Raw genomic sequence first — 12,880 nt, 5'->3', positions numbered from 1 at the left:
ATATTTATACTTTATCTGGAAGGAGATGACTCTAAATTTAAACAGATAATTTCTTCCATTATCCAGTTGGCCTGAACTTTCTCATATGGTCACACCTAATACCAAAGGAATATAGTCGCCATCTAAGTGACTATATCCATCTAAAATATAGAGGATTCTCTTTCTAGAAGGAAGAAGAGGAGAATGGACACTAGGGCACAGTTAGCAGTCTGGCATGCACACAGTGTTCCTGCTATTGTGATATGCACATAATAGCATTTTCCCCCAGAAAACTTCCTTTTCATACATCTATATTTTTGCAGAAGTTATAATTCTTGAAATTAACATAATGGTATGTTGGAGACTATTCCCTTTATGAAGGAGTGGGATGTTTCCATGAGTTTATCCAGCAAAAGTTTATACCACTTGTGTTATAGGCCAGGATCCAAGATATACATCTTTATTTTCTAGACTTTCAATATCCGGGTATGTTCTTTCCGTATACATTTAATGAAATAGGCACAGTAATATACTTCTCTTCTCATTTTTTATTTCTTATATTTGCAAATAGTATAATCACGATTTTTCCAAGCTGATATTGTGTGCAACCATCTTGTCCTACAGGACAGATGGGAAAAATAACTGGGGTAATATTTAAGAGTACACAAAGTGCTGCAGTTTGGGAAAAAGCATGGCAACAGAAGGCAGATGGAACAATGGCTGGCTTTACACACAGACCGTTCCCAAATGAGAATGGACTACAAATCACCTTTTTCTACAATTCCACAAATTTAATAGGTCATTCCCCTTTTGGCGAGGAGGACAAGTGAGAGGAGGAGTGGAGAGAAGGCAGAATCTCTTTCTTTTAAAGAGACTTCCAGAAGAAGAGTTTCCTATTGTATAAGCCAAGGCAGGAATGTGTGGAGTGTGAATGATTTGAGCAAGTGATTACTTTATAGAAGGACAATAGCAGTAATGATAATCGTTAGTAGTTTGTGATTACTCTGTGTATTATTTCTGTGCTTTTTTTTTTAAAAAAGAATAAGAATAATAACTATATGAAGCAGGTAAATATCACTAATTTTGATTTAGAACATGTAAAGATTATGGTCATTGAGTTCTATAATCTACCAAAAATGGAGTACAGTCAGCATTTTTCATAGCTTTTACTTGAATATCAAAAAAAAACAAAAAAAAAAAGGAAAGATTCTGAGTAACAAAAAGGAATAAATCTCAAAAAGGAACAAATAAATCTTTCACCAAGGTTTAACTAGACAAGACCTAAGGTAAAAAGGAAATGAATATTGCTTTACAAACACTGGAAAGTAAGTACCATTATGAGCATGAATGTCAAACTGGGCAATACGAGATTAGAAGATGAAAGTCCAAGACTGCATCAGTAATTTATGAATGCTTCCATATGTTGCTCCTAAATATAGAGAATCAAATTTCTACTTGTCTAATTATTGTTGAATAATTCCTGCTTTATAAGCTCTTTTAAAAATTAGATGAAGTCCAGCCATATGCAAAGAAACCCATACTAGCTCATTAACAAAATTTATATTCTATAATTAACACATTTGATATTATCTTAAGAGTATTAGGAAATACTGTTTATAAAGCAGTTTTTGCCACCTCTTTTCATTCTTTTCATACTCTTTCACAGGTCATAAGTAGATACCTAGTCATTACACAGAATAGAAGTATAAAATAATAGGACTGGGCTCCCTAACATACAAATTTAGTCTTTGTAATCAGGCAATATATCTGAAAACATTGATTGGTTTTATATTTTTTCTCAAAAATGACTGCTTATTAATGGTCTCCCCAATCATAATGCTTCTGTTGCTCCATTTAATGTTCTGCCTGTAGAGTCCCAGACATTTTACTTGGACAAGAGAATTGGGCACGAACATTTATTCAGGGCCGACTACCAGCCAAACAAAATTTAGTGGTTTTATAAACCTCGTGAGTCCCTCCATCCACCCTTAGCATCTACACACAAGCATAATCACAGCACATGTGTGTGCACACATGCCCACTCACGTTCTTAGGAGGGAACTATGGCCCATAGCCTCTTATTTACCTTCTTTCATTTCATTTCTCTTCCCTCTGTTAAAACAAAGATTTTAATAATCCTCTATTCTTTATTCCTTTACTTTTTCCTCTTAGTCATCCCTAGACATTTACCGAAAGTGATTATAGGGCTTGGGAGTAAAAAATTACTGTGCCAGACTGTCAAGGTAGATTTTCTTCTCAAATAAGAGTCAGCCTACCTCTCATACCCTTCATTATTTCTTTTATTTTTTTCTCATTCATTCCCCTAACACTGTGCCTTCTGCAGTTCAAAGTCAGGTAAGTCTTGATCCAAGTCCTCAAGGAAGGAGAAACTGAAAAATAAGCCATAAGTCACAATGTACTGTGTTACTGATATGCACAAATGATTTTGGGGACTTTAAGGTACATCAGAGTTACACTGTGGGTTAAGAAGGGCTTCCCAGAAGAGGTGGTATTCGAGTAGAATTCTGAATGATGGAGGAAGGGCCTTCTGGGGAGTTGGGAAACAGCATGTGCAAATACACAGAGACATTCAACAGTACAGCAGGCTCAGAACACCTGGGTAACTGGCACCATTCAAAAAAAAAAATCCCTTTCTTCTTGTGCCATATCTCCAAGAAGGTGAGATTTTTATAAAAGGTCTCTGGTTTCTGCTCTAGGAGATAACTGCCATTCCTTAGCCAGGAAATAGCCCCCTGAGAAGTAAATTTGGAGCAGTTTTTGGACACCTACTTATCATCACTTTGTTTATCAGAGAATTGCACCTGTTTATTTCTGCTAGTCATTAAATTATCCACTCTAAATCAGGACAATTTCCTAGAATTAAGTGCTGGGAAAAATATAGATTCAAAGTACCAGTTCTTCTTTTACCTTTCTCTCTGGATCTTTTTATTTTTCTTCATCTTTATGGGCACAGCCACAGACTGTTGAACTGAGCCTGTTTCTCTCCATAGTCTTCCTTTCTAGAACCATATTTTTCAAGTTTGGCATAATAGATTTTCCAGTGGAGATACATATTTTAAAATTTTAAAAAAGCAGAGTTTGTTAAACCATCTGACTTAGAATTCTCCGGGTAGCCTTTAGTATTTTCCAAGTAAAGTACAGTCACAAGCAGCCAATAAACAGATCCTTTGAAAGTTGTTAAACTATTAACTTTTCATTTTAGATTATTAGGTACTGTTGGGCTGACCAAATTGATTTGTTGGGCTGACCAAATTGATTTGTTAGGCTGTTTTTTATTCAGTAGTGTATTATACAACATCGAAATTTAATTCAAGTGTATAAAAACAGTGCTTGTTTTTGTCATGGCTTTTGTCTACATATTTTCAATATATACAAATAATTATCATCTTCTTGCTAAAAATGATTGTCATTTTAGGTGATACAAGCAACAGGAGGCTCTGAACTAGCTAGTTCTGTACTCAGCCCCCTATTGACTAAGGACACAATTGATTTCTTAAATTATACTGTCAATACCGATGAAAGGCAGCTGTGGATGTCATTGGGCGAAACTTGGATGAAACCCAGGTAAACATATATGAGTTTAGCATTTAATATCTATAATACTTTAAGTATCATTCTCTGTTTATTACATAGATCTAATGAAACATTTATTTAACCTTCTATGTGTAAAAAAGCCTAAACCCTTAAAAGGCTAGAAGTCTAGCAGAGAAGATATAAGTGTATGCTATATAAGACGTGATAAATGCCAAGAGTGACTCATAAACAAAACCGCTGTTTGTTGGAATGGTGGACCAGTCAGGAAGAGGATTTAGAGAGGAGGTAGTTATCTGTCAAAGAAAAGATGACATTTAAAATCATAAAATCAACAAATAATAATATTAAGTGTGTTGTGTGTGTATATGTTTATATATACACACACATACACATGTATATATTTATATACATATAGTATCTTCTAGTCACTCTTCTATTCACTTTACACAGTTAATGTTATCATTCCTGTTGTACAGATGAGGAAACTAAGGCATAGAGAGGTTAAATAATTTACCCAAAGCCACACAACTCATAAATGGCAGAGCTGGAATTTGAACCTCAGCAATCTGGCTCTGGAGTTGATGTTCATAATTATTTTGCTAAGCTGCCTTTCAGCAGGATGAGTAAGATTTCCACAAATATGTAGCAGGGAAAGGGCCTCCCCAGCGGAGAGAGGAGCTCGAGGGAAGGCATGAAGCAGGAAATCAGAAGAATAGAGTATGAATATGGGCTTAGCTGGAATATAGACTTTGGGTAGTGGGTGATTGAGGAGAAAGGGGAGGGATGGTATTAAATGAGGCATCAGAAATGATCAGGGCTGGGTTATGAAGGCTCTCGATGCCATTAAGGGGTTGGAGTGTGGCTCTAGGTTGTGGAGAATCAATAACTTTGTAAATAGGAATGTGACATAACTACATCTGTGTTTTAGAAAGATCATCCTGGTAGTTGAGTCTAGTAAGGACAAGGACAAATGTAACTAGAGGCAATGAGGCCCCTTGGGATGAAGATGCTATAGTAGAGGTTCCTTATTAATCAACACTCTCCAGGATGAGAACAGTGTTAGCGAGGATGGAAAGCAGAAAGGGGTATTTTTAACAATTGTATCTTGTCAATAAAGTGATTGTGGAAAACAAATCATTAACAATTGTAGTGTTAAAGTTTGCTGAGCAAAGCAAGTTATAAAAATGTTTCTCTTTCATTATATGTGAATAAATAATGTTTGCTTTCCTCATTCTTCCAAATCTTTTTATTTTTCTCACTACTTTACATGAATCATTCACTTTGGTCACTGAGAAGCTTGTCTTCCTAGTGCTTTTAAAAGGGCTAGCCTAAAAGTAAAAAAAAGAAAAGAAAGAACTGGTTAAATAAGTTTCTTAAATCTCATAAAGGTAAAAAGATCATGAAGGTACATAATAATCTGAATAAAATGGCTAATTTAATCATAGCAGAAATATAACCTGAAGAATTAAATCATGTGTGAAAGATAAAACAATATATTTTAGCAGAAATGAAGCTATAATTTTTGTCCTGGTTATTTTTATGGTTCTTGAGTGGTTAGGAGCTTGCAGAAATAAGCAGAATTCAATCTTTCTTTATTTTATAGGTATTAACTATGAGTATAAACGTGTTTACTTTCTTTTTTAGGGGGGAGACAGATTAGGTATGCATTGTTTTTGCTTGTTTTTTTTTTTGTTTTGTGCATTCGTTTTTGTGTTTCATGGCTATCCTTAGTAAAGATAATCTTGAGCATGAATACATTTCTTAATTTTATTCTTTATATGTCTTAATGTTTTTCTACAGAGCAGAGTGGCCAAAAGAACAGTTTATTCCACCATACGTTCCACGGTTCCGCAATGGTTGGGAGCCCCCAATGCTGAACTTCATGGGAGCACCGGTGGAACAAGATATTTATCAGCTGGTTGGGTCTGTGGCAGGTGCAGCAGAACAACACAGACATGAAACAAAAAGATATGCCACTGAGGTAAAGTTTTTTTTGTTGTTTGTTTTTGTAACATATCTTCTGTAGAAAGTGCAATGCTCTGCATTTTCTTGTAACTATGATTGTGAGTCCTCATTTTATCTGAAGATTATTCTAGAACCAGTGACTGACTAAATGTCCTGCTGCCTATAGTCACCTCTCTCTCTCACTTCTGTCGTTGTGATAGTTGCTCTGTTTTCCTGTGAAGCCCAACAGGAGCCCAAATCATGCTTTCTAGCCTGCCAGCCCTTCCCGTACCCATCCTGCCAGTGCTCCAGGAGCCCTGGTGATTCTGTCTTTTTAAAATATTTACTTTGTCTCCTTGTCAGAAAATTGCCCTCCTGCCACTTGGTTTATTCTGTTTTCCTCTATCATTATCAGACCCTCAAGACAGTTCCCAGAACCCAGGTCCTCCCACCCTGTCTCAAGCAGCTCTTTCCCGAATGCTTTCTTTTTTCTTTTCTTTTCCTTTCTTTCCCTTCTCTCCCTTCCGTTCCTTCTTTCTCCCTTCCCCCTTCCCCTCTTCCTTCCCCTCCTCTTCATTTTTTTTAAACCTCTAGAGTCCTATCAGCCTGACTAGAAGGCCAGAGCTTTTCCTGGAATCCAGTGCAAGGTTCAAATGATCATTTATAATACTGTTTACACCTTGAGGAGATGATAAAATTTATTGTATCTTTTAAGTATTTAATAAGCTTCAAAGTAAACCTATTTGGGGAGCAAATTAAGGGATTGATATTGCTTATGTTATCTCCTCATAGTCCTTAAGAAATGATTTTTGTATGACTCTTGTTTTGTCAGAAAAGAAAAATTAAACATTGCTTAATGTTGAACCAAACCAAATAGTTGATCAGAACTGAGGAATTAAACGAAGGAGATCTAGTTTGAAAAAGAAACAGTAAATGATGACTATATCCTTATTCATTTCCTTTATTTGATTTGTTAGATTAATTTTCTCAGACTACTGTGGGTATTTATAATGTGGCAAACATGGTATCAATGAATAAACTAGCAAACTATATAGTAAATCCTCACTTTTAAGGAAAAACATTTATATAAATTAATTCTTAAAATTGTTCCCTTGGACAATAACCATGATATTATAGAAGATTGGTTAAATTTTGAAACTTTAGAAATAAAGCAAGCATACTTCTTTGAAAATAATTTTTTATAAGATAATTCTTTCTTTCCTCTGACTGTACATAAGGGTAGAGGTGGATTCTATAACTGCCCTTCCCTGTGAATGATTAAGAAGATGTCTTCAAAGCTTTGAGCATTGGTTGGCAGGCATATGTCCCTATCTGTAATTTTGCAGTTCAGACCTCATCACTATGAATTTTCTTTCTTCGTAGAGGGCAGCATTTCTAGAGGAAAAAAAGTGTAATCAAACGAAATTATGATACATTTGCTGTTGCTATAGTCGCAGCTGACTATTTTCAAATCATAGAAATTTCTAGCTGATAGTCTATATCTTAAATGAGAAAATACATCTGTTTTATAATGTAAGCCTCAGAAAAATCACTTTTGTGAGTTCTTTTTCAATTTGTATATTTAGAGAGAGAGTAATATCTTCTGGGCTTCCAGTGCAAAAGTTCGTCTATTCTCACTGACTACATAATTTTAAAAGAAGAATTATTGAAAATTCTTCCTTATAACGAGTTATCATTTTCCTGTTGTAAATTATTTTCCATTTTATGGCTTAAGTACTTATTCAGAGGTTTAAAAAAAAATAAAATGAAAGGCACCCACTAGCAGTTCTAGGGAATTTTATGCCTTAAGATTTTGTTGGAAGCCAAGTAATGATGATTTAAAATGCATAAAAAAATGCAGTCATCCTCAGAAGAGAGATTTTATTACATTTTTTTGCTACTCTGATAAAATATACTCAGGACAAGATTTAGATGATTCAGATTTTCTGTAGAATACAAAGGCATAGGTGAAGTGGAGAGACAATGATGGTGGCAATATTCACCTTGTTTACTTCCTCTGAACCAGCAGCAGCCCTACACAAGGTTGTGTAGTCATAGTAGTTCTTTGTTGTCATTTCTCTCCTCCCTTCTAATATTCTCAGTCACTCTCGGGACCCAATGATTTCATACTGGCTGACCTCACTCTGTTATGCTCAGAGCTCGGCAGAAGGTGTGAATGATTCTGAGTCTCTTGAACTCCTCCTTTTATGACAGCCTTTAATAAAAAGTTGCCAAATCATCTAGGTCCTCAACTTTTTCCTAGAGAAATAATAAACTGAATTAATTAAGCCATTTTTTGAATTTTATTTTTATTTCAGCTTTGTTGAGGTATAATCGACAAAAAATGTTAAGGTATTTAAAGTATACATTGTAGTGATTTGATATATGTATATATTGTGAAAGGATCCCCCACATCTAGTTAATTAACACATCTATCACCTCACCTATTTATCTTTATTATTGTTGAGAACATTTAAGTTCTCTCTTAGCAAATTTTAACTATACAACACAGTGTTATAAACTATAGTTACCATGTTTTACATTAGCTCTCCAGACCTTATTCATTAATAGCTGAAGGTCTGTACCCTTTTACCAACCTTTCTCTATTTCTCACAGCCTATGGAGGCCACTTTCCTACTGTTTCTATGAGTTTCACTTTTTTTAATTTTCCAAATATAAATGATACCATCATGCCGTATTTGTCTTTCTCTGGCTTATTTCACTTAGCATAATGACCTCGGGGTTTGTCCATGTTGTTGCAAATGGCAAGATTTCCTTCTTTCCTATACGGCTGAGTAATATTCCTTTGTAATATATATGTATTACATAATAATATGTAATTATATATATATATATAAAAAATACATAATTATATATACATATATAACAATGGAATACACACACACACACACACACACACACACACACACACACACACACACATCTTCTTTATCCACTTATCTGTTGATGGATAGGCTGTTTTCATATCTTAGCCATTGTGAATAATGCTGCAATGAACATTAGAATGCAGCTCTCTCTTCGAGATCCCAATTTCATTTTCTTTAGTGATATACCCAGTACTAGGACTGCTGAACCATATAGTAGTTTTATTTTTAATTTTTTGAGGAACTTCCATAATGGCAGTATCAGTTTACATTCCCACCAATAGCACAAGAGTTCTCTTGTGTCTACATCCCCGCCAACACTTAGTTTTTTCTTGTCTTTTTGATAATAGTCATGCTAACAGGTATGAGAGGATATCTTATTGTGGTTTTGACTTCCATTTCCCTGATGTTTAGTGATGTTAAGCACCTTTTCATGTACCTGTTGACTATTTGTATGACTTCTTTGGAAAAATGTCTAGTTTCTCTGCCCATTTTTTAATGCTATTTTTTTTTTTGCTATTGTGTTGTGTGAGCTTTTTATGTATTATTGAATATTAACTGCTATCACATATATATAAATATACATACACACACATATATATATGATTTGCAAATATTTTCTCCCACTTCATAGATTGCCTTTTTACTTTGTTGATGGATTAAGCTATTTAAATGGTGAGAATTGTTTGTTTTTATTTGTGTGTTAAGTGCAGTATCCTGATACATAGTCCATAGGAGTAATGTAACGTGGGTGTTTCCAACACTGGCGCCTTGGAAACACCTTACCTGCCCTGTTTGTGGGCAGACTCAGCCCCACTCCTGCTAAATTCGTCCTTAGAGTTAACTGTAGTGAACCTGTGCCCAATAGTTTTCTAAAACATTCGCAGTTCCAAATATTTTGCTGCAGTGAATACGTAAACAATTGAAATAGCCAAGGAATTCCAGTGCTTCAGGATCTATCACACGTACCCCCAGGGAATACCTTGTTTTATGTAAGAAAACAATATAAAATCCTTGGGTGAATTTTTGTTTGTTTGTTTCTTTATTTTCCCTCAGTAGTTTCAAAACCATGCTGCTCAGTAGGACCCTGAGACCCCAGTTCTTGCTCTTGGCTAGCCCCCAGTTGGTTCATGTCTGAGTTGTTAACTGCCAAAGGAAGTGACTCCAGCATTGCTTTCTCCCAGACTGTTTACTATCAAGATCAATGTGTTTTCTGCCTTTCTGTGTTTCCCTTAACAGTAAATCTGATAATAGTGCTGCCATTTTTTAAAAAATCAAAAATAATTTCTGTGTACATTTAAAAATGAGGAAAAAATGAGAGGGTGGTATAATTTTAATGCACAGAGTTCCGACGATTTTCATGTGACAATAATTACTTTGCTAGAGTGGTAAAGGACTGTTTCTTAAACAGAGAAGGCAAGGTTTAAGAGTTTTATTGTTGTTTTTAAAACAATTTTATTTTATACACGCTGTTATAGTCTACCTAATACTAAAATCACTTATTACTGAAATTCTTGAGGGAAGAATTTACAGGCATACCTCATTTTATTGCGCTTTGCTTTATTGTACTTCACAGATGTTGCATTTTTTACGAATTGAAGGCCAGACCCTTCACCAGCAAAAATATCACTGCTTACTCTATTGCAATACTCACTTTATCATGGTTGTATGGAAACAAACCCACAATATCTCCAAGTTATGCCTGTATTGTTTTTATACCTGGGTATTTCCAGAGTTAAGATTTTGCCTTTGCACTAATTACTTTTCTTATTCTAAGTAGATCTTTGACAAAAATATATCAACCTCTTTTCATAGTTTTTTTAACTTAATGGTCAATCACTTGAAAATGATACTGATCACAATATAGTGGAGAGTTTTTATTGACTGACATCAGTGCCATTTAATTAGTATCGGTGATTCTTTAATCTCTTTTCCTCTGTCTTTCAGCAATCCAGTGGATTAGAATATGCTCCACCTCCACCTGATGGGTATGCATTCAATAACATTTACACAAGAGGGACCCATCTGGACCAAGGGGAAGCCGCTGTTGCTTTTAAGCCAGCTCCTAATCGCCATGTAGATAGGTAACATTTCATGAGCATTATTTGGAAAGTTGTGGATCTGATTTAGTGCAAATAGAGGTGCCAGTGTATGCATTGTTCACTGCTTTAAACTTTCCATCTGTCAATTGTTTGATAAAGTTTCTGTTGTTTCTTTATAGAACTGGCTGAACAAAGCCTTCAGTCTATGTCTAACTGGAGGACCTGCAGGCTATAATTCTAACTTAGTGCAGCTGCCTTTGGATGACTTTTGCTTTAAAAAAGACACTTCTTACAAAATCTGTGATTAAGAAGAAAGAATTGTTTTCAAACTGTACACTAGTTTATATCAGATGTTCTCTAAGGATCTTTCCAGATCTGTAACTTTTAAAGGAAATAATTTCCATCTTTCTCTCCCCCGACAAAAATAAACAACCTTCCTTTAGATAGAAATATTTAAAGACAAACTAAATATTTAAAGTCAATTCCTTATTTGCCATTTTTGCCATTTTGTCTTACTGCATTTTATTCTCACTTTCCAATTTTACATTTATTTTCCCATATTTCATCTCAAAAAACTTAATATAGGCACAGATGGGGAATCGAGATGGGGAAGAAATAAAGTAATTGGAAGAGGTTCAGTTTTTCAATCCTGTTTTCCAGCTACTACAAGTGAGGTTGACATAAAGACCAACCCGTATACATAAGAAAAAGAAAAGGAGGTGAAATATTGGTAACAAGGATATGGGAGAGTGATCATTCAGATGAAGTGTGGTGTAGAGGCCTTGTTCTAGTACTTTGCTGCCTCAAAGCCTCTCTTACCATGAGTGTTGCATGCCCTTTTGATGTAAAATGGAGTACAAAGAAAAGCCAGCAATGAATAATACATTTTGAAAATGCCAACATATGAAATACGTTTTAGTTTATAGATTCAAATTTCAATAGGTATAGTGAAAATTAATTTTGAAGTTTAAAAATTACTTCATGGAATTCTTGACTGACTCATTACTCATCCTAATATTTTCTTTTTCTTTTTTTTTTCTGCCTTATGTGTGAATATTCGAGAAATTGTTTCAGATTAGTGATTCTTACTTTTTTGTTTTGTTACATAACTCCAGTGAATTGGGATAGCTTTTCACAGCTAAGTAGCTAGAAAACTACTTGAGTACATTTCTCATGTGTGTTCAGAGTTATAATACCTACTGATACTAGAAACCTTTTATCATATTTCATTTTAAGGCCACATCTAGCACATTGTGACTACTCAGTAAGTGTTTGTAGATGTATTTGATTGATTTATTGAATAACTAAGTATGTGATAGTGTATTCAACATTTCAGAGTCACTATCTCTCTGTCCTTCACTCGCAAATCTGCAATGTAATGAAAACATCTCGTCATTTATTTTGGGCAGCTTACCACAAAGTCTTAAAAGTTTATCTTGATCTCTATAGAATATCAAGGGAGCTTACCTTTCACTGATTGATTTAGTTTTATCTCTGTATCTTATCTACTTTTAAAATGGATTCAGGCAACTCACTTAAATATATGTACTTAAATTAATGTTAATTTTAATTAATATTAAAAAATAATGAAGTAAAGTATAAAATTAAATCAAGAGTGAGGATAAGAATTAAAATTTTTTGAATCTGTGATTGAATTTCAAATTTGTCTTTGAGGTTCCTGGCTGTTCCTCAAAAATATTTGTCTCATGGAACTTTATATACGATGTGAGAGGTGATATAATGGACATTATTTTTAAAGATATTATATATTTTTTCCTCATTCAGAGACTGCTGTGGTGAATTTCATAAGGTTTATTTTATAACTTTTGATATATAGGAAATTTAAATGGAATTTAATGAAGGAATTTCTGTGAAGGGATATTCAGGTACATAGACAGGTTGTCAAAATTTAGCCAGAGAACAATTTTTGAAAATAAATTGAGTGATGAGTAGATTGTATATCTCTCTATGGATCTCATCTTTCATCTGGGTTATTACAATAGAATTTGGATAGTTGGTAGATACCTGGATCATTGATGTTCTTTGTTGGTATGAAAATTTATCATCACAATTTCAAAAACTATCTGAACATTCTGGTCTGATATGAAATACACAGAGGTTTGGAATTTGTTTTTATAATAATAATTATTATTCTTAAACTCTGTTACATGCCAGGAATGTAATAAATACCATATGAAGTATATTCATTCTTCAGTGAAATTACCATGTCATTAGGGAGATCACCAGTTGATGTTAGAGCCCTTACTTTAGAGAGATTTTAATTTACTGCTATTTAAAAGCAATTAGTGTTTTAGAGAAGTCTCAGATCGTTGTTCTCTGTATCTACACTACAGCAAGTGCATATCTATTATTCCAAATCAGAAACAGACCATACATTCATTTTTATATATTCTGGGTCTTTTAGGGAACTTTGGTACCTCTCAAAAATTACAAAGTATGATTTTCAGATTGATA

The 12,880-nt window shown here is 34.3% G+C and overlaps 1 protein-coding gene across 7 annotated transcripts in view; it reads left to right on the top strand.

Annotated features, from left to right (window-relative positions):
• EPS8 (EGFR pathway substrate 8, signaling adaptor) overlaps positions 1 to 12,880 on the top strand; it is a 155,783-nt gene that overhangs the window by 121,716 nt on the left and 21,187 nt on the right. For all 7 annotated transcript variants that reach the window (XM_039876438.1, XM_039876439.1, XM_039876434.1 and 4 more), the window contains 3 exons: positions 3,416 to 3,564; positions 5,335 to 5,515; positions 10,311 to 10,447. In XM_039876438.1, coding sequence (XP_039732372.1) covers positions 3,416 to 3,564; positions 5,335 to 5,515; positions 10,311 to 10,447 — 467 coding nt within the window. The remainder of the gene's footprint in view (positions 1 to 3,415; positions 3,565 to 5,334; positions 5,516 to 10,310; positions 10,448 to 12,880) is intronic.

This window comes from Pteropus medius, unplaced genomic scaffold (assembly GCF_902729225.1).
Source record: "Pteropus medius unplaced genomic scaffold, Ma_sr-lr_union100, whole genome shotgun sequence".
Taxonomy (NCBI): Eukaryota; Metazoa; Chordata; class Mammalia; order Chiroptera; family Pteropodidae; genus Pteropus; species Pteropus medius.
This window is presented reverse-complemented; position numbering and strand designations above follow the sequence as displayed.